Consider the following 21,046-nt stretch of genomic DNA (forward strand, 5'->3'; position numbering starts at 1 on the left):
CTAGTTCTGGGTAAGACTTCTACGGTCTGTGTCCTGAAAATGACAGATACAAATCAAGGTAAGGTATACACAAGAAGTAGCACATGAGTTTATCTTGTTGGGCAGACTAGATGGACCATGCAGGTCTTTTTCTGCCATCATCTACTATGTTAATATGTTATTCCATGTAGAATCTCAAATAGTAGCAACAGAATCTCAATAGTAGCAACATTCCATCTAGAATCTCCAATAGTAGCAACATTCCATGTAGAATCTCAAATAGGGAAAAGGGAATGGGACTTGATATGCTGCCTTTCTGTGGGGTTTACATAGTATATACAGGTACTTATTTGTACCTGGGGCAATGGAGGGTTAAGTGACTTGTCCAGAGTCACAAGGAGCTGCCTGTGCCTGAAGTGGGAATTGAACTCAGTTCCTCAGGACCAAAGTCCACCATTTGGTACATTGGCCGGGAATCCACTCAACTCCATTGCCTCAGAAGACAACTTGCACTGACTGCTGTCTTTGTTTGAGGCTCCTTGGATCAAGGTAGGCACTTGCTTGTGCTTTGCTTGTACCCAGGAGGCAGTGAAGTGCAGTTGCTCTGCAGCTTGTGATACGTGGATAGAACATAATTTTATTGTTGCTGTACTGAATCAGTCTGTAATTTGCTCTTTGGTTTAATGAGAGGATTACCCATTTTGTTCTGTGTAACTGTTAACTCTTTGGACTTCTTTAACTGCTCGCTATCTTTCTGTCTTTTGTCTTCTCTTACGTTCTGAATCAGTCTCTATCACGTTTGTCTCTGCGTAACTAAAGTCTATGCTGCTCATTGATGTTTTATGCAACACAGTCATCTTGTGACTAATTTGAAAATTGCAGTTTCCTTTTTCCCCTTACTGTAAAAGTTTTATAGTATCTGAACACCAATTGGACAGGTTCCATATCAGTCTGTTGAAATCTAGTATTGCCTTTCTCCTGTTATTATCTTGATCGCTGAGGTTGTTGATTCTGAGAAGCATTGATTGTGATTTTATCCAGTTACAGTGCCTTTGTAGTATTCCTTTCTCAGTGCAAGGACATGCTTTTAATTTTGTTTCTGGTATTACTGCACAGTCAGTTTGGCAGTAATCCTATGAAGAGATTTTGCGGGGTTTCATTTGCTTTGTCTACTGCCTGTTTGGGTGCAGCTAATCTTGGGGTATTGAGACCGATAGCTTGGGGTGCCACAAAGGAGTTCTAGATTAGACCCCTGCACTTGACTTGAGATTCTGTGGTGAGAGAATCAAGGGTATGGAGTCAAGTGGTGGATTCTGGTCTGCTCTTCTGGGGTAGGAGAGCATAGGAAGACTAGAATCTGACAAGAGCGAGTTTCTGTGACTCGCCCTGTGTTGATTCCATACATTGTGAAATCAGGAGTAGGTTGTAGAATCAGGTGTAGCTTTCTGGGGTGGAAGGCTAGGTGACAAGTCCCTGAGGTAAGGGCACAGTGGCACACGGTATCTGAGATCTCACCCCAATAACAATTCACCATGGGTAGTATTAAAAGTGAATCCCTAACCCTGTTGTCAGGGCTAGCTACTTATATGAGCATTAAGTATTACTGAGTTTGGCCCACAAACCTGTAATAATCTGGAGAAATGGCTCTGAGGATAGGGCACTTCTTTAAACACAGTATTTCAGGTGATATGAGGTGACTTCTAAAAGGAACCAAGCACCTGCTTTATTCAAGTGGTACCATGAATAAACAAGTGACTGCAGTTAAGTGAGAAATGGAGAAAACCGATGGCAGGAATTACAACTGCAGCAATTTGTCCTGGAAAAAAAATTACACTGCCTCTGTACCCGGCTCTCTCTCCCTCCAGAGTACAACGAGGAGAGGAGGCCGAAGATGGAACTATGGGCCTCCTTTACATCGTATTCAAAATTAAATGAGACAGTCCAGACAGCTGAATCACAGCTTGCGACACTTTCTGTTAACAGACTGAAATCTGAGTTGCAGAATTTAGTAGAACAAAGATATAGTTCATTCTCTTGCAGCGAAAGACAGAATGGCTACTAAAACTGTGTTTGAGATCTTTTCTAGAGGCAACGAGAAACAGAATCAGAAGAGGGCCAGCCTATACCCTCAGAGGTGGCTGTGGATGGAAATTTGGGAAAGCAGCCCAGCTCAGAGTCTGTTGCAGATGTCAACAACTAGGCCACTGGAAGTTATAATGTTCTTGCCGTGTTCTTCCCCAAGGACCAATAAAAATTGTCTCCTGGCAAATTCATTTCTCACACTCAGCAGTTTGAGCAGGGAGGATTCAGCCCAGCTAATGAAAGCATTGGCTGAGAGGCAGGAGAAAGAACAAATCGGGGATGAATTCAGTGAATGAGTATGTTACGTTTCCACTGGGCCCAAATTATAAAATGGAAATAAAAACCCTCTGAACTGTATAGTAGATACCGGTTCTGAAATGTCTCCTGTGTAAGCTCAGGAGGCCACACGATGGTCCAAGCAACTTGGAACCCTTGTGATGAAGAGTATTGAGGGGAACCCCCCCCCCACTTTTCTATGAACTGACTGAATTTCTCTCTGTACAGATTGGTGACTGATTACTACCTGCTGTCTTTTCATTAAGCTCCACTGCTGTTGTGATCTTGATAGGAAGAGATATCTTGCTGCAGTTGAACTGTCACATCCACTGTCCTCAGCCAGGATTTTATTTCTATGTGCCCGAGAAGGCAGGCCAAAGCTGATTTCTGCTCCTAAGAGAATAATTTTTATATGGATATATATATATATGTGTGCATATATCTATATCCATATATATATATATATATATATATATATATATATATATATATATATATATATATATATATATATTTATAATTTGATAGATGGCTTTTATCTTTGCCAAAGGAGGGGAATGGTTGTTTGAATAGCATTTTTCTAATCTGTAGATGAATTTGTATGTACATAATGATTGTTCTTAATGGGTTGCTTAAAGTTATGCTTTGACTTTTATGGAGTGGAGCTATAAAGGGGCTGAAGGAATTGGAAAGTAAACTTTTATTAATGTTAAGGGTTCAAATTGCAATCTAGCAATTGTTTGTTAGATAATTTAAAGAGATTGTACAAGTATCATCTGAACTTTTACCGCCGTTAGTAAAAGTTTATTATTTGTCTCCAGTCAAATGAGCCGATGATGGGACTCAGTTGGAACAAATACAACTCATGGAACCCTTAGATGTTTCAGCTTTACTTGAAACTTAAGATTCAGAGGTGGCTCAACCGGCTAGTGGCCTTCCAAGGCTGGCAGGCACCCGGGGCAGATCGCTGATGCGCCCCCCTCCCGGTGAAATTACACCCCCCCCTGGGTGCAGCACGACCCTCCCCCAGCAAAATTACACCCCCCCCCCGGTGCATTTTTACCTGCTGGGGGGGGGGGGGGGGTGCCGCGCGCCTGTCGGCTCCGAGTCCGCTCATTCCCTGCTGTTCCCTCTGCCCCGGAACAGGAAGTAACCTGTTCTGCGCAGAGGGAGCAGCAGGGAGGGAACGAGCAGACTCGGCCAACAGGCGCGCGGCACCATCTTCCAGTGGTGTGCACCCGGGGCGGACCGCCCCCCCCCCCCCTGGTACGCCACTGCAACCGGCCACTCTTCTAGATACTTTTGCTTTGTCTTCAGATAAAGACTAGGTTCTACATCTGTATTTTAAAAACAGAGATAAAAATTTCTTGAACTTTAAAATCTGTATGTTTCCAGATGTCTCACGTGAAACACAAAGGAAGAGGAAGCAATTTCTTCTATTGAGACATGCAGATTTACAGTTGGGAGTGTTGTTCTTTCTTAAATTTCCCTGTAAACGTGCGATTAAGTATAGATCATACAAATATGTTGTTGTTTTTTTTTAATTCTACTCAGCTCTCTGCTTTTGTTTCATCTAGAAGAATAATGGAAGGAAGTGCTAGGACCTCTTCTCCCATACATTGACATTTTCTTCTGTATTAGAGCGTGACGTTGTTAAGTACATAAGTTTTGCCACACTGGGAAAGACCAAAGGTCCATCAAGCCCAGCATCCTGTTTCCAACAGTGGCCAATCCAGGTCACAAGTACCTGGCAAGATCCCGAAAAAGTTCAATACATTTTATGCTGCTTATCCCAGAAATAAGCGGTGGATTTTCCCCAAGTCAATTTAATAATGGTCTATGGACTTTATCTTTAGGAAGCCGTTAGTAGCTTTTTCTTCTATTTTCTTTTGCATTTACTCTTTTATTTTATATCCTTGGCGTGCCCTTTATATGGAGAACTGGAGTTAAGAGATGTTTATTTCTTATATACTGGATTCTATTCCTTTTTCTTATTAAAAATGTATTCTGTACAAGTGGTTGTTTGGTTCATAATGTAAATTTTCAATTAAAAAAAATAAAAAATTGCAATCTAGCTGCCATTGTGAATTGTGTTACCACCCACATAACAGGGATAGGATAGATGTTAGCAGAAGATGAATGATGCTAGAATAGGCAGTATATATATTGTGAGAGTGCCGGTGAAAGGGGATCCGAGAAGGCACGAAGAAAGGGGGTGCAGGGAGCCGGGGAATCCCAACGGGGCAGATTTCATGTGCACAACACCCACATTCAGAAAGCGGGGCTACCGGAGGCAGAGAGGTTGGCTGGGTTAAGGAAGAAGGGGAGGAACTACCAGTCCCAGAATCCTTCTCTTCCCCACCCAGCTGTGCAAGAGTTAGGGGAGGAGATAGAAGATTGGGAAATGGTCTCTGAGGAAGGTGATGAGGGCCAGCTGGAGAGGTTGGGGGCGGGGGAAGTTGAAGAGGAGGATAAAATGGAGATTACTGAAGGGCTAGAGGAGGAACAGATGGAGATTGGAGCTCTGGCTCAAACCCGAAAAGCTGCTGTAAGAGGGTGGCTAGCTGTGCCTTGGAGAGACTGGTGGAAGACCAGAGGAGAGAGGCTGAGGCGCTGGGGGAGATCTCTATTGAAGAGGAAACAGGTGCAGCCCCTGGGAGAGAAAGAGGGCTGGGCACAATTGAAACCCCAGCCTGAACCAGGTGGGAACGAAGCTGTGTAACTGTGCTGTAAGGAGGTGCAAGAAAGACTGTGTAAACTGTTTCATACTGAAAAGGTCTGGGCTGCAACCTACCAAGCTACTGTGTTTTCTTTCTGATAATGTACTGTTCCCTAAGAGAAGTAATCTTAGGTAAAGTGAAATGAAGTTATATGGACTGTTTTGAACCTGACTTGTGCTTTGGGCAGCAAGCCCTAAACAACCTGGAGTTAAGGTGTGCCTGAGCGTTTATGTTGACTTGAAGCAAGAAAATAAAAGCTTTTACTTATAAACGTTGTGCTTTGAATGTGCCTCTGTGAAAGGAAGGGAGGGAGGAAGGAGTCCTGGAAGTTCTCAGGGCATGGAGCTGAGGCTCAGAGCAGCCAGATTGCTGTGGAGCGAGGCAGCAGCCGTGTGAAGGAGAAAGCAGCTAAGCAGCGTCAAGCCGGGCTGGGTCCTGGAAGGGCGACCCAGCTACAATATGCAGAAAAGGAAAACATAGTCTGAAGAAGGTCTGTGTAAAAGAACATATGACGGTAAATGAAGAGAGGATAGTGGTCCTTTCCTGAAAGTGAAGGCTTTGCCTGACTTGTTCAATATTAGTTATTAATTAATGGTTAACTGTGAAACACATTCAGATGTCTAACTGAAGATCTTTTGGGAATCAAACAGCACAGACTGCTGTTTCTGTACACGAGATTAGGTATTTGGTGTTCCCTTTTCTCAATTATGACGTCTGTATGGCCTTTCCTCCAGTAAGTTATGTAAGCCCAGGAAAAGGTCCTGTAATTGGCAATTTAATTTTGGGAGACAGGCTGGGTGCGCCTTGCATCCATTAGAGTGCTGGAAAATCCATACTGGCCATATGGTGCTTCCAGATATCTCATTCTCTTAATGATACCTCTGGATGTTGTGGCCAAACATGCAGAGGTACAAGGGGGGGGGGGGGGGGGGGGGGGGGGGGAGGGGCCATGCTATATTCTCCCAGAGATTGGTAAAGTTCTAAATTTTGAAAGTTACAGAAGAATTCTCTGTTACTTGCCTTTGTCTGGTCTGTAAGCAAACAAATGTTGCTAGATATGTGAAGGTCAGCCAAGGGCATAAATGCACAAGATTATAAGCTTTCTTGAGTAGGCAGGTGAATCTTGAGTTATTGCTGGAGGAAAAGAAACACTATTGAGGTTTTGAATACTATTTAGTGATTGTGTATCTATATTCTAGGATGGAATGAGGTTTATTTTGCTATTTCTGGGGAGTTTCTATATGCTTTGGTGATAAAAGTCATGCTTTTTTTTTTTTTTTAAAGCAAAGGTTATATAGCAAGGAATGAAAATCGCATGTATAAGGCATTCACCTTCAAAGCACAGAACGGATGTAATTACGGATAAAGTGCACCAGGAAATCGGACCAAAATTGGATTCAGAGCCTATCATTATCTTTATAAATGGAAGAAACAAGCTAAATGGGGAGGCAGGGTTAACATTAAGTGAGACAGTTATTGGAAAGTCTAGGAAAAAAAACTTATTTTTGTGTGTCACCAGAGTTAAATTTAATGAAAAATGACTTCTGTGCTTTATTGCAAAGGCCTAATCCACACATTACAGTCTTGTCATTTACAGGTGATTGCTGTCTGTCTTTATCAAATGAGGCTAAGAAACTATGCCATCAGATGCAGCCTTGCAGGGCCGGTGCTAGGGTTTCTGGTGGCCCCCCCACCCCCTGCGGCTTATTAGTCGACGCCCCTTACTCACCCAGCATTTCCTCTGTCTAGCAGAAATAGGAAGTTACATCAGAGGAGGGTGGAACACAGTGAGGAAAGGCCTGAGGCAAGCTCCTTCTTTCACAGACGCTGGCGCTGTGCTGCCGGTTCAAAACATAGTAACATAGTAGATGACGGCAGAAAAAGACCTGCACGGTCCATCCAGTCTGCCCAACAAGACAACTCATATGTGCTACTTTTTGTGTATACCCTACTTTGATTTGTACCTGTGCTCTTCAGGGCACAGACTGTATAAGTCTGCCCAGCACTATCCCTGCCTCCCACCACCGGCTCTGGCACAGACCATATAAGTCTGCCCAGCACTATCCCCGCCTCCCACCACCGGCTCTGGCACAGACCGTATAAGTCTGCCCAGCACTATCCCTGCCTCCCACCACCGGCTCTGGCATAGATTTTAAATGCAGGGTACCGGGCAGCAGAAATGAGGAGGGGGCAGTCGAGGGAGCTGAGGATGTCCAGGTGGAGACTGGGGGCTGTGAATGGGGGATGAACTAGCAGCTGAGAAGAGAGCTGGGACAGGGAGTTGAGGCTGCAGGTAAGCATGGCTTGTGACGCCCTTCAGAGGTCGATGCCCTCTTGCCATGCTTACCGCATTGTGCCGGACTTGCAGCCTTGAGACTGGGACTATGTGACAGTCTTCCAGGGAAAGAAATGCATTAAGCCAAAGTTGAGAGGACCCTATCAAGTGTGCCCAACCACCTAGACATTGATCATGTGCAAAGGGGTACCTTCCTGATCATACATCTTTTACTGCTAGAGAGGGGAAAGGGAAGGGGGGAAAGGGAATGGGACTTGATATACCGCCTTTCTGTGGTTTTTGTAACTACATTCAAAGCGGTTTACATAGTATATTCAGGTACTTATTTGTACGTGGGGCAATGGAGGGTTAAGTGACTTGCCCAGAGTCACAAGGAGCTGCAGTGGGAATTGAACCCAGTTCCTCAGGATCAGAGTCCGCTGCACTAACCACTAGGCTACTCCTCCAGAAGAAAACAGCACCATTATCACCACTGAACAATACCTGTGGTGAATGTAGAAAGCAGCATCTTCCCAGAGAATTTAAGAGATACAGTGGCGTACCAAGGGGGGGGGCGGTCCGCGCGCCAGCCAGCGTCATTTGTTTCCATGCTCCCTCTGCCCCGGAACAGAAAGTAACCTGTTCCGGGGCAGAGGGAGCATGGAAACGAATGACGCTGACCGTCGCGCAGCACCCCCCCCCCCCAGCGGCGTGCACCTGGGGGGGAAGGGGTTCTTTCGCCAGGGTGGGGGGGGTGTCCTTTCGCCGGGGGTGGGGTGTCGCGCTGCACCCGGGGGGACGGGGCGCATCGGTGATCCGCCCCGGGTGTCAGCGCCCCTAGGAACGCCACTGAAGAGATGGGTGAAAAAAAATTGACGGAGGCCCAGAAAAAAACCCCAAAACAAAACTGCAGTCAGGTGCAGGACAAAATCCTGATGGACTCTTATCACCAAGGACTGGAAGGAGGCATTGCCTTATTTGTTTTTGAGCATTATCTAATCATTTACTGGTTGACTGACAGCCAGACTCTTCAATGGCTGAACTTAATTTGATGCTTTCCCACTCTTCTTAGTTTTTCTGTCTGTGGTACCTTGCGGTGGTGGCAGGGGAGGGTCGGCGGCGGGGGGGGGGGGGGGAGGTGGGCTAAAATGTGCCCCCCCCCCCACCTTGGGCTCTGGACCCCCCTCCCACCGAGGTCTGGCTACGCCCCTGATTGTATGTAGGCTGATATTGAAAGCTTACCTTCGTGAGACCTTGTTCCACGTTTCTGACGAAGATGAAAAGTCTGAAATAAGAAATCAGATTATTAGATGTTCCATAACTTACAGGCTAAAACAAAGACAGAAAGGGTGGAATTCAGTACATGGCGCCGGAAAATCCACGCTAAGACAGTATTCTGTACAGGGCGTGTCACACAGAGCGCTCTTTGAGGAATACTGTCTTAACGCAATCTCACACCTAACTTTGGGCACAGCACTTACGCCTGCTGAAACATGGTCTAAATGCTGGCACCTAATTTATGGCAGTTGAGCGCCAACATGACCCTATTGTATAACATTGTGCCTAATTTCTGGGTACGACCCTGACCCATCCATGCTCCTCCCATGGCCATGGCCCTTATGAGTTTCTTGCTATAAAATTTAGGTGCACATTTTATAGAATAGGGCATAGGACAGAGCCAGCATAAACCCAAATGAGTTTCAATTAACACCAATTACTGATAATGGCTCATTAATTAATTCATTTACATACGGATCTAGGATCTGCATCCATAGCTGTGTGCCCAACTTTGGGCGCCCTATATAAAATTCAGGTGAGAAATAACTTCTGTGTTTGGCGGCAGCCTCTGCTTGACATAAATTTGTTGCCCTGAGAGGAAGGAGTTATGTATAAAATATTTATTTATTTCCAGTTGATATACCGCTATCCCCCAGATTCTATATAATGCGCCTAGAGATCCGCGCTGAAATTCAGGCATATTGTATAACAACACGTGTAACTTAGCATTGATAACAGCACTTAACGAGCAATAATGAGCACTAATTGGCAATAATCATAATTTACACGCACAACTCGCTCAGCGTATTCTGTAACACAGTGCGCCTAACTTCTAATGCGTGCAAGCAAAAAGGGGCATGGTTATGGGTGGGGAAATGGGTGTTTCATGGGCATTTCAAAATTTACACATGTAGTTATAGAATATAGCCCAGTATGCGTAAATCAATGCGCCATGATTTACGCCACACTTTTGTTGGTGTAAATGGAGGAGTGTGGTTTTAGGCGCTGGGATATCAACTATGCTTATTCTATATAACGTACCTAAATCTAGGCACTGTTTATAGAATACACTTAGTCGGCAATGTTTTCTGCGCAGATTTTTTTTAGACACCATATATAGAATAGCCCCCTATATGGCCTGTACTAGGCTTCAAAATGATTTACAATGCAATAAAAGAAAAGGGGAGAAATGAAGGAGAAGAGCAAAAAAAAAAACCCCCACAACTAGTTATTATCTGGACTAAATAATTGAGTAAACAGATGAGATTTGAGCAATATCTTAAATGCTGAGTTGGTTAGTTTCTAATGTGAAGTGGGAGGTCAGACTAGTAAATACTCAAGGATCTCTGGCATAGAAGTAGCATTCTTCAGGCATGACATGACATGAAAGAGGAGGACGCACAACCAAGGGACACTGCTGATCGCTGCCCTACTAACCCGGGGAACTGGATGAGACACAGGCAAAGCTGTCAACGACTGACTAGTGCTCAAAGCCCTATGGAACAGGGAGCTCATTGGAGTGACCCAACAGCTGAAGCACCAATTTCTCCTGCCCCACAGACACCACTTCCTTCAGGAGTTCTGTCATTGAGACTGGCGTTGCATGGTGGACCACGGCTGGAATGTCAGCAGGAGAGCGGAAATCAAGCTCCGGATCACTGTAGCACCCCAACAGCTGAAGCAGAGACTTCTCCCACCTCCTAGCCCGCCCACCTGCCTCACAGCCTTTCCTGAAGAAGCCCCATCGTAGTGGCCGGCACCATGTGGTGGAATGTGGCCGGGCCGTTGGAACCAGATTAAGTACCAAACCCGTGGATAATACCCATGCACTCAGATTGAGGAGAGGCCAGGGAGTCGACTCAGGGAGGAGCCCATGCATGGGAGACTGAGGCAGTGAACCCCTGGCACCGGTCCCAACATGGATCCCCATCCGTGATGGGCATCATCGCTTCCTGATGTGAATGAAGCCTGCACAGGGGCAACTCCTGGCATGGTGAATCAACAACCTAGACTGAAACCCCATCCCTGCTCATATGTGAATATCTCTGGAAGAAGGTGACTAAATACCTACACATGAGATAACTCCTTACTAGGGAGTCACTAGCCTAAGTAAAGCAAAAGAAATCGTGAGCTATCTCAAACTCACACACACTCATACATTCATGCGCAAAAAAATAAAAAAAATTAACAGAAACCACGCATCACACCAACCTCCCCCTCACTCCAAAGAGGAAACATGCACATTATGAAAATTCTAATAGGTTATCAACTCTCACACTAATATCACCAACAGTTACCCTGACTCCAAAAATAACCAACAGCATACCAATACTATGCAACCTGCTTCACACAGCGGGGAAAAATGACTTCTTCACAGGAATAATCCTTACAGCTGGATGAAGCACTCCTAAAAATGAAAAACACTCAATCGACACCCAAGCACACCAAAGAACCAAAAGGGAAACCAAGAAACACAGAACCATAAGGGAAACCAAGAAACCCACATAAACGTCATCTAATGAAAATAACCACAATCATGCTACCAGAAGACGACTACCTACCAATACCAGTGGGTTACATCAGCACCAGATCAGCAGTAATCAAAACAGGAACAATAAAAGACTGGATAACCAGCGGGGGGGGGGGGGGGGGGGGGGGGGGCGTGTCAAGATGGCGGCATGCTGCCAATTGTGGTTAGACTCTCTTGTTGGCTGCTCTGAATTAAAACTTTTCCTTAAATCCGATGCCTCATACTAAATGCAAGGGGACGGTTAAGGCTGGTTCCTCAATGGCCAGAACCTCTTCACCTCAACAGTAGTCTATCAAAAGGTTTGCCACGAGAGCCCCTACCCAGAGTGCCCTGCTGTTGCTCCAGGTGGAGGAGACCCCAGAGACTTGGGGCTAGATGTTACTCTCTCTCCCCAGCTCTCAACCTCCCCGAAGGACGTTTGTCTTAATGGAGGCCTCCAGAACTTGAGGGAAGACCTCCGGATCGAGGTATTGAGAAAACGGGATCACAGGGAAGTTTTAGGCCTGTTTGTGCTTCGACTGAGCAAGTAGCACCATTAAAACAGCCCGAGTCAGTAATGCTGGACAGCATTTGGGAAGCTCTCCAACAGTTGGATAATACAGTGGCCAGATCTACAACTGAAGTTTCAACTTTAGTGAGTACTGTTGATACCTTATCTAATTCGTTAGAAGGCATAAAGATGGAATTTAATACTCAACTGAATAAAATCAAAGATGATGTAAAGAACTTACACGATTGCTCCTCTATGGTGGTAAAAGATAAAATGATAATACATTGAAAGATTGAACATTACAATCGTAGATTAAATCTTCATTTCCTGAACTTTCCAAAATCTCCGGGTATTACTCCTTTGGATGAGTTTAAGAAATATTTGTTTGAAGTTTTGAAATTTACCCCGGAAACTATTCCGCCGATAAATCGGATATATTATACATCTAATAACAGAATCTCGGAGAATTCTTTGGAAATCATTGGTCAAGAAAAGAAAGATTCATTAAATATATCTGAACTTTTAGAAACATCATTATCAGCAGATTCAGAAAGGATGACCTTATTGGTTTCATTTGTGTTCGAGCAAGACTTGGAAGCGGTGAAAAGGCTATCCCTCTGAAATTTGCAAACTTTGTTTTATGGTAAAAAGGGTTGGATATTTCCAGACATCACAAAGCAAACACAAGATAGGAGGAAAGCGTTTCTGGCTTTAAGAATGGACACTTTGGTATTGGGGGCTTCTTTTTATCTTAATTATCCATGCAAATGTGTTGTTAATTATACTGGGATAAAATATGTCTTTTTTCTTCCAGAACAATTACGTGCCTTCATAGATTTAAAAAAGGTCCACACAGTATTACCCACAGTTGAGAATAAATAATAAGGGGAGGGTAATAGCGTGTTTATTTGTGAAATAATATTTTGAAGCTTATCTCCTGAGTTATATGTTACACAGGCCCCCTTAAATTGTGGTCTAAAGAAGATTAACCATTTGCCTTTTTGATGTAATTTTTACCTCTCTGATTTTCTTGTTCAAGTGTTATGACTTGTAAATTGATTATATACTAATAAACAGAAATAAAAAAATAAAAAAAAGACTAGATAACCGATGACCTTGGCTTTGCCTTCATAAACGAAACTTGGATCCATGACAAGGAAGACCCCATTATTCTGAACCTATATCCACCAGGCTATAAAATCCTACACTGGTCCAGACACGAGAAAAGAGGTGGGGGAATTGCACTGCTTTACAGATCCTGTCTGAAGGTAGAAGCCATAGCAGAATCCATAACACCACAACTGGAAATCACCTCAATTAGAATCAAGGATCAAACTCTGCTCAACCAATTATGCTGCATCCTATTCAACAGACCCCCAGGAAATTTGAAAATAACTCAAACCAACTTCATGGAATTCATATCAAAACACAAGTGTAGCAAACTGCAACACCATATTAGTAGGGGATATCAACCTCCACCTAGATGACCAGAAAACAGAAAGCTCCAAAGACCGCGACCAAATCCTCAAACTATGGGACTTCCAACAATCACCAGTGAACACTACCCATGTCAAAGGACATGCCACAGACCTGCTAACCTATAGATTCTCACAGGAAAAATGACTTCAAAATATAGAACCTGAGATGGACACAAACCCCATGGTCTGACCACTTCAAACTAAACCCAACCCTCTATTGGAAGGAACACAAAACCCCACCACCACAAACACTGACACCATACAAAACTCTAGGAAAGATCGAAGCAACCAAATTTTGGTCTACTATATATATATATATATATATATATATATATATATATATATATATATATATATATATATATATATATAAAGACCAATAGTCATCAACAACTAACACAGAAGAATTCCTAGAGGAATGGGACAAAAGAAGCACTAACATACTGGATGAAATAGCCCCAGTGAAAACAAAAATTGGACAGAAGCTGGACAAAAAACAAAAGTGAAACCAACAAAACAGCATGGAGAGATGCGCGAAACAAATACAAGATCAAATTGAGAAAGGCTACAAAGAAATACTACAAAGAACATATAGGCGCAGACTACAAGGACACGAAAAAATATATACAAAATTATAAATAAGCTAATAAACACCAAGCCTTTGATGATAGCGAATGATGACACCTCCCGTCAGCAAATGAACGCACTAGATTCTTCGAAGAGAAGATCCTCAACCTAAGGAGCAATCTAACACAAAACGACACAAACCTCGAAGCTCTCCTAGATGAACTTGACCACCCTCACAAAGAAGCCCCAGTGGACAGGTCATGGACTACCTTCACACAACCCACAAATGAGATAGTAGCACAAACATTAAGAAAATTCTCCTCCTCCTACTGCATGCTAGATATCTATCCCAAGCACATAATAAAAGTAACCCTAATCAATTCATAGATCATCTCACCTCTCATCTGACATACATGTTTCAGGAAGGCTGTTTCCCTCAGAAAAAAGGCAACATACTGCTTACGCCAATACCAAGAAAAACATCAACAACACCTCGAACTATAGGCAAGTGGCATCCATACCTCTAACAACCAAAATAATGGAAGGCATAGCAGCCAACCAGCTAACTGACTACATCAACAAATTCTCCATACTACATGAATCTCAATCAGGCTTTAGATCTCACCACTGCACTGAAACAGTGCTGATCACACTATTAGCTAACTTCAAAAAAGAAATAGCATATGAAAGAAACATTCTCCTACTACAGTTCAACATGTCAAGCGCATTTGACATGGCTGGCCATGAAATCCTCAGAAGAATCCTCAACAAAACTGACATAGGAGGGAAGGTGTTCAAATGGCTCCTAGGATTCCTAAATACCAGACCCTACCAAGTAAAGATGAATTCTTCTCTCTTCCATACATGGAAAGCTGTATGCGGAGTCTCACAGGGCTTGCTGCTCTCACCAATACTATTCAATTTAATGATGCCCCCCCTCCTTGCCCAAACACTATCCAAACAAGGATTCAACCCACTCATATACACCAATGATGGGTCAATCTACATCCCTTTTAAAAAGAATCTACACGAAATCACAGGATTACAGATAGCATAAACATAATGGAATCCTGGGCATCAACATTCAAGCTTAATCTGAACAAGGACAAAACACAATGCTTGATAATCACATCACCACACTACACCACCCACTTCCCAAATATCTCCATCATGGGCACATCCCTCCCGATATCTGACATTAAAAAATCCTAGGAGTCACCACAGACTGCAACCTGACCCTCAACACATAAATCTCAAACACTACAAAGAAAATGTTCCACACCATGTGGAAACAAACACATTAAAAACTACTTCCCAAGAGATTTATTCTGCACATTAGTACAATCCATGGTACTCACCCATGTCGACTACTGTAACGGAATTTATGCCGGATGCAGGGAACAATCACTAAAAAACTGCAAACAGCACAAAACACCGCAGCAAGATGAATCTTCTGAAAAAATTGATTCAAAAGTGCATGACCATTACTCCAAAACCCATATTGGCTACCAGTCAAAGCACGGATATCCTTCAAGATATGCTCTCTCGTCTGCAGAATAATCTTTGGACTTTGCACCGGAATATATGACAAACCTAACAGAACTACCTATACGCAAAGCAATCTCGCCCTTCACTTCCCCAAACGTCAAGGTATAATATACAAATCTTTGTACTCAACCAACTTCACATACATTTGTCTCAAGATATGGAACTCATTACCAAAAGCCCTCAAATGCATGAACAACTACTTAACTCTCTGAAAACACAAGAAAGTCCACTTCTTTAAACAATCCTTCTTCGATGAACCCACATAATCAAAAACTGACTCACAATTGACACATGATAATACCAGATCAGGAAGAGAAACTGAACCTGACAAGTGCCAACTTATGACGACTTTCTAACATGTATAACTGAAGTAACTAGTAAGCCACATTGAACTGACTACCTAATTGGAAAATGTGGGGTACAAACACAGAAATAAATAATTAGGCAAATCAAATAATGCAAGCTGTTTTATTCATGGAAAAATAATACCAGCTGGTAGCACCAGCTGAAAGAAAGATAGAAGGCACCGTGGTGCATGGTGAAACACTTTGGGGCTGATATTTAGACCATGGGAGGTAGCCAGGCTGCCTCCCATGGTCGGCACTCAGCCCCAGATATTCAATGTCGGGCCATTTCTGGTGACCAGCACTGAATATCTAGGTGTTTTTTTCGGCCAGTTTCGACTTAACCAATATTCGGCGCTGGCTGATTAAGTTGGGTCGCTGGCCGTGACAAACCCTACGCCAGGGGGTTTGCAGATCATTGGGGAGGAATGGTGAGCCCTGTCCAGCATGCATTTACATGCTGTCAGGCCCCCATTCCCCCCTACAGCAAACCTGCTAGCGAGGGCAGTTGAGGACATCCAACATTTGGACGTTTCTGTGACGGGGCAGTTGAGGATGTCCAAATTTTGGACGTTTCTGCAATGGGCAGTTAAGGACGACCAAAATTGGATGTTTCTATGAGAAAGACGTCTTTCTCATAGAAACATCCAATTTTGGATGTCCTCAACTGCCCCGTCGCTATACCTCCGACACCCCCTTGAAATTTGGCCATCCCTGCAACAGGGCAGGACGTCCATCTTCCGATTTAAAGATGGGCGTCTCTTTCTCTTTTCATTGGTCTCCAGCCCAGACCTGTCAAACAAGTGCGGGAGGACTGTGCTGAGCGCATGCTCAGGCACAATTCTCCCGCACTTCTACCCCATGATCAGAGATAATTGCGCTGCTTCAATTTGCATGCATTATCTCTGATCATAGGTCTAATAGCACCCCGCGCTGTTCCAGCGCTATTTTAGAGCGCTGTTTAGAACAGCGCGGGGCTTCTGATCATCTGCCTGTTAGTGCTTTAACATAACCAGAGTTGCCAACTAGCTCCATCTATCCAGGTCCGGTTGATCCAGTTCTGGTGTTTCATCATTGCTGCCCTTGTAGTTATGATTTCTGTAGGTTAATCAAGTATATAAACCCAGCAAATCCATGAGTGGCCTCAGCCTGTCCTGGGTAAATGGAACCAGTTGGCTGTCCCAGCTTTTGGACTCCCTCCGCCACATCCTAGCCCAGGGGTAGGCAACTCCGGTCCTCGAGAGCCGCAGGCAGGTCAGGTTTTCAGGATATCCACAATGAATATGCAGGAGATAGATTTGCATACCAAGGAGACAGTGCTTGCAAATCTATCTCCTGCATATTCATTGTGGATATCCTGAAAACCTGACCTGCCTGCGGCTCTCGAGGACCGGAGTTGCCTACCCCTGTCCTAGCCACTTCATACTATAGCGGTGTGCTGCCAAGTTACCCAGTTGCAGGAGGAGGGACACTTTTTGGCCAGTCCTGGTTTCGAATTTGCATCCTAAAACAGGGTGCTAAGTTTTTTTTTTTTACCACACTTACCTTATAGGCAGAAGAAGAAACAGCTCCCAGGAGCAGGAGATAATAAAGGATTCTGATCGCCATTTGCTTTCTGACACACACCTTTAAAACGTTCTCCTGAAAGACAGAAGTATTTCTGATATTACCAAGTGAAGCATCCCATTATAACCATGTTCCTTTACTGAGATGTTACCCCAAAACCTACAGACAAGATCAGGGCCGGTCCAAGGGTATATAACGCCCTAGGCAAACCACACTTTTAAGGACCTGACAGACTACTACTACTTAACATTTCTAAAGCGCTACTAGGGTTACGCAGCGCTGTACAATTTAACATAGAAGGACAGTCCCTGCTCAAAGAGCTTACAATCTAAAGGACATGTGAGCAGTCAGTCTGATAGGGGCAGTCAAATTGGGGCAGTCTGGATTTCCTGAAAGAGTTAGGTGCCGAACGCAGCATTGAAGAGGTGGGCTTTAAGCAGAGACTTGAAGATGGGCAGGGAGGGGGCTTGGCGTAAGGGCTCGGGAAGGTTGTTCCAAGTATAGGGTGAGGCGAGGCAGAATGAGCGGAGCCTGGAGTTGGCGGTGGTGGAGAAGGGTAATGAGAGGAGGGATTTGTCCTGTGAACGGAGGTTTTGGGCGGGAAAGTAAGGGGAGATGAGGGTAGAAAGGTAGTGAGGGGCAGCAGACCTGGAACGCATGTGTCTGCTCAAGGCCTCGTGCCAGCTGTTCTCATGCTGCTTTAGAGCTGCCCAGTTGCTGATGTCTGCCATGCTGGCACCAACACCATCAGATTTCTGCTGCCCTAGGCAAATTGCCTAGTTTGCCTGGTGGTAGGGCTGACCTTGGTCAAGATTCAGTTCTCTCTTAAACAGTGTGTGTTTTCTAGCAAAAAAGGTGCCGGTACTCAAATGCCAGGCCACCCTTCAGGGGTGGGGTGATCACTGAGGGACCCACCCCACAATAGCCAGGCCCCCTGCAACCAGTCACAGAATCTATGAAAAGGCAGAATTGGTGTGTAGAGTCTGAGCTCTTTCATTATAACTTGGGGACCATGAGTCAATTTTAGCAGACAATGAAAAAGGTGCCAGTACTCAGTACCCCCTCAAAAAAAAGCCCTGCTCTTAAAACAGTTCTAGATGGGGATTGTTGAAGCCAGATAGCAGAAAAAGAGGCTGATCTGGATACTATCCAAAGACCGTCTGAAAATCAGTGAAGAGACAATAATGGGTCTTTTTATATGAAGGGAAGCCCAGAATATTTCAGTGTTGCTATGTGCTATATTGTATTCTTTTGGAATTAGGTCAATGAACCGCAGTATAAGCCCTGAGTCTAGCTATTTATTATCTCTTTCTCGCTCCCCTTCTGAGCCAAGTCTGGTGAGTGACTGACACGTTCCTTTGTGGTCTGAAACTGCGGCTTACTTCATCTAATTAAATCAAAACCCATTATGCCTCCTTCCCTGCAGTCACACAGTGCCTTTGTACAAATCCTCCCCTTCCAGACAAAGCCAGGCACCAGCGTCCAGCGTGAGTAACACAATTCATCTGGCACTTAATAAACTAGCACAGTCTTTAGACTCCCTTTCCATCCTGGTGTTATTAAAATTTGTTTCTCGCATACATTTAGCTGTGTGTGGTGTTTTTAAAAGTGTAAAGAGCTTTTGATGTGCAGTTCCCACTACAGACCAAGCAGGAGTCACAGTGGTACATGGAATGTAGGTCTGACTAGAGCACTGAAAACTAAAGCAGAGAAATTTTAAATGCTGGGGGTGGGGGACAAACATAATCAAATGTGTAAAAACTGGAAATACACTTGCAGGCCAAAAAAGGTCAGGAATTTGAAAAAAAAAGGATTTAAATAAAAATGCAATTTTCTAGGAGGTCAATATTCAGAGTAATTTAACTAGGCAGAGGAGGTTCCTGTCTAGTTAAATGGCCTGTGCAGGACTATCCACTTATATTCAGCAGCTGTTAACTGAATAGTGCAGCTGATAATCAGTGTTAACTGCCTAAGCTGAAACTGGCTATTCAGTGGGCAGTCTGGGGGCAGAGCCCAGGGGGAGTCAGCAGATATGCAGCCTTTAACCAGTTAGCTGGTCCAATAGGAGTGTATAAATAACCAACTTAACTTAACCACTTATGTGCTGGCCAGTGGCACATACCCAGATATTCAGTGGTGGTTTCTGGACATGGACTGGCATGAATATCCAGGCATAAACCCCACAATAGCAATAAAAATTGCTGACCACCTCCAGCTGAATATTTACCCCAGGTATTTCTTTTTTTTTTTTTTTTGGCTTAGTGCAGTAGTTCCCAAACCTGATCCTGGAGGCATCTCAGCCAGTCAGGTTTTTCGGATATCCACGATGAATATTCATGAGAGAGATTTGCATGCCGTGGAGGCAATGCATGCAAAATCTCTCTCATGAATATTCATTGTGACTATCCCCAAAACCTGACTGGCTGGGCTGCCTCCAGGACCAGGTTTGGGAACCACTGGCTTAGCGTTTTCCTTCTGCTCCTTTGGACTTCCAGGTCACTCAAAGCTGACCTTTATTGAAGTTACAGCACTGTAGGCTGCGCTGACATAAGCATTAGGGAGACTAGATGATCACTAGGGTGACAGCGAGCAGCTGAACTCAAAGCAAAACAAAAGCTCCCGACAGAAACGTAAAGAACATCAACATGTATTTTTGCCTAAAGGAAGTGGGGAGGGGTCATTTTCAAATAGCCCATTCACAGAGGTAAATGGCTATTGGAAATTGAGGAGGGTAAAGGTAATATATAAAAGTGTCATGTACGATTAACAGGATCATTCTGGGAAGATCATAATTGTTCGGTTTAAAGGATCAAAATTTCAGAGGGCAGTGGTTCTAGGAGCACGATAGTGAGGAGGGCACTAGGCTGAAGATTTAATCTAGGACACCCAATACCCTTGCACCAGTGGCGTAGCCAAGGGTGGGCCTGGGTGGGCCTAGGCCCACCCACTTTGGACTCAGGCCCACCCAGTAGTAGCACATCTATGATGTGGTGGGCAGGGATTCTGAAGCCCCACTAGCTGAAAACTCCCAACAACTGTCCCTCCTGTATACCTTGTAAATAACAGATCTTCACCTGCAGCAACAAGCGACTGATACATACTGCTCACACCGGCCCCATAGCCTTCCTTCTGACGTATTCCTGCCTATGTGGAAACATGAAATTGCAGCAGTGGGAAGGCTGTAGGGCCAACATGACCAGTGTGTATTAGTTGCTTCTCACTGCCAGTGAAAATCTGCTATTTAAAAAGGTATGCGGGAGAGGGGGGATGTTTGAGACCATATGGCATGCAGGCGAGAGAAGGAGAGACCAAATCACCTGTAGGACTGGGTGGGGTTCTTCTTAGGGTTACCATATGGCTCCAGAAAAAGGAGGACGGATTGAGCCAGCCGGGTTTTACTTCCATTGCTTTCCATTGAAAGCAATGGAAGTAAAACCCGGGTGGCTCAATTACTTCCATTGAAAGCAATGGAAGTAAAACCCGGCTGGCTCAATCCGTCCTCCTTTTTCTGGAGCCATATGGTAACCCTAGTTCTGCCCACCCATCTTGGGCCCAGGCCCACCCAAAATTGGGTGTCTGGCTACGCCCCTGCCTTGCACAGGCTCTTGCAACTATTTAGAGCAGTGGTTTCCAACCCAGGGACCAGCTGGCCAGTTGGGTTTTCAGGATATCTCAAATGAATATACATAGAGGGGGTCTTTTACTAAAGATTAGCTTGAGTTATCTGCAGCAGGGCCCGTTTTATTCCTATGGGCCCTGCTGCAGATAACTCGAGCTAAGCTTTAATAAAAGACCCCCCCCCCCCAAGAGAAATCTGCATACCAAGAAGGCAGTGCATGCAAATCTATCTCATGCACATTCATTATGGGTACCCTGAACACCCGAGTGGCCAGGTGGTCCCTGAGGACTGGGT

General features: G+C 44.4%; 1 protein-coding gene across 1 annotated transcript in view; it reads right to left on the reverse strand.

Annotated features, from left to right (window-relative positions):
- Window positions 1-21,046, reverse strand: part of PLAT (plasminogen activator, tissue type) — a 64,218-nt gene that overhangs the window by 28,291 nt on the left and 14,881 nt on the right. Inside the window, exons 2-3 of the mRNA XM_030202067.1 lie at window positions 17,113-17,208; window positions 8,575-8,617 (exon numbers count right to left, since the gene is read on the reverse strand). Of these exons, the coding sequence (XP_030057927.1) occupies window positions 8,575-8,617; window positions 17,113-17,175 (106 nt within the window). The 5' untranslated portion in view covers window positions 17,176-17,208. The remainder of the gene's footprint in view (window positions 1-8,574; window positions 8,618-17,112; window positions 17,209-21,046) is intronic.

This window comes from Microcaecilia unicolor, chromosome 4, assembly GCF_901765095.1.
Source record: "Microcaecilia unicolor chromosome 4, aMicUni1.1, whole genome shotgun sequence".
Taxonomy (NCBI): Eukaryota; Metazoa; Chordata; class Amphibia; order Gymnophiona; family Siphonopidae; genus Microcaecilia; species Microcaecilia unicolor.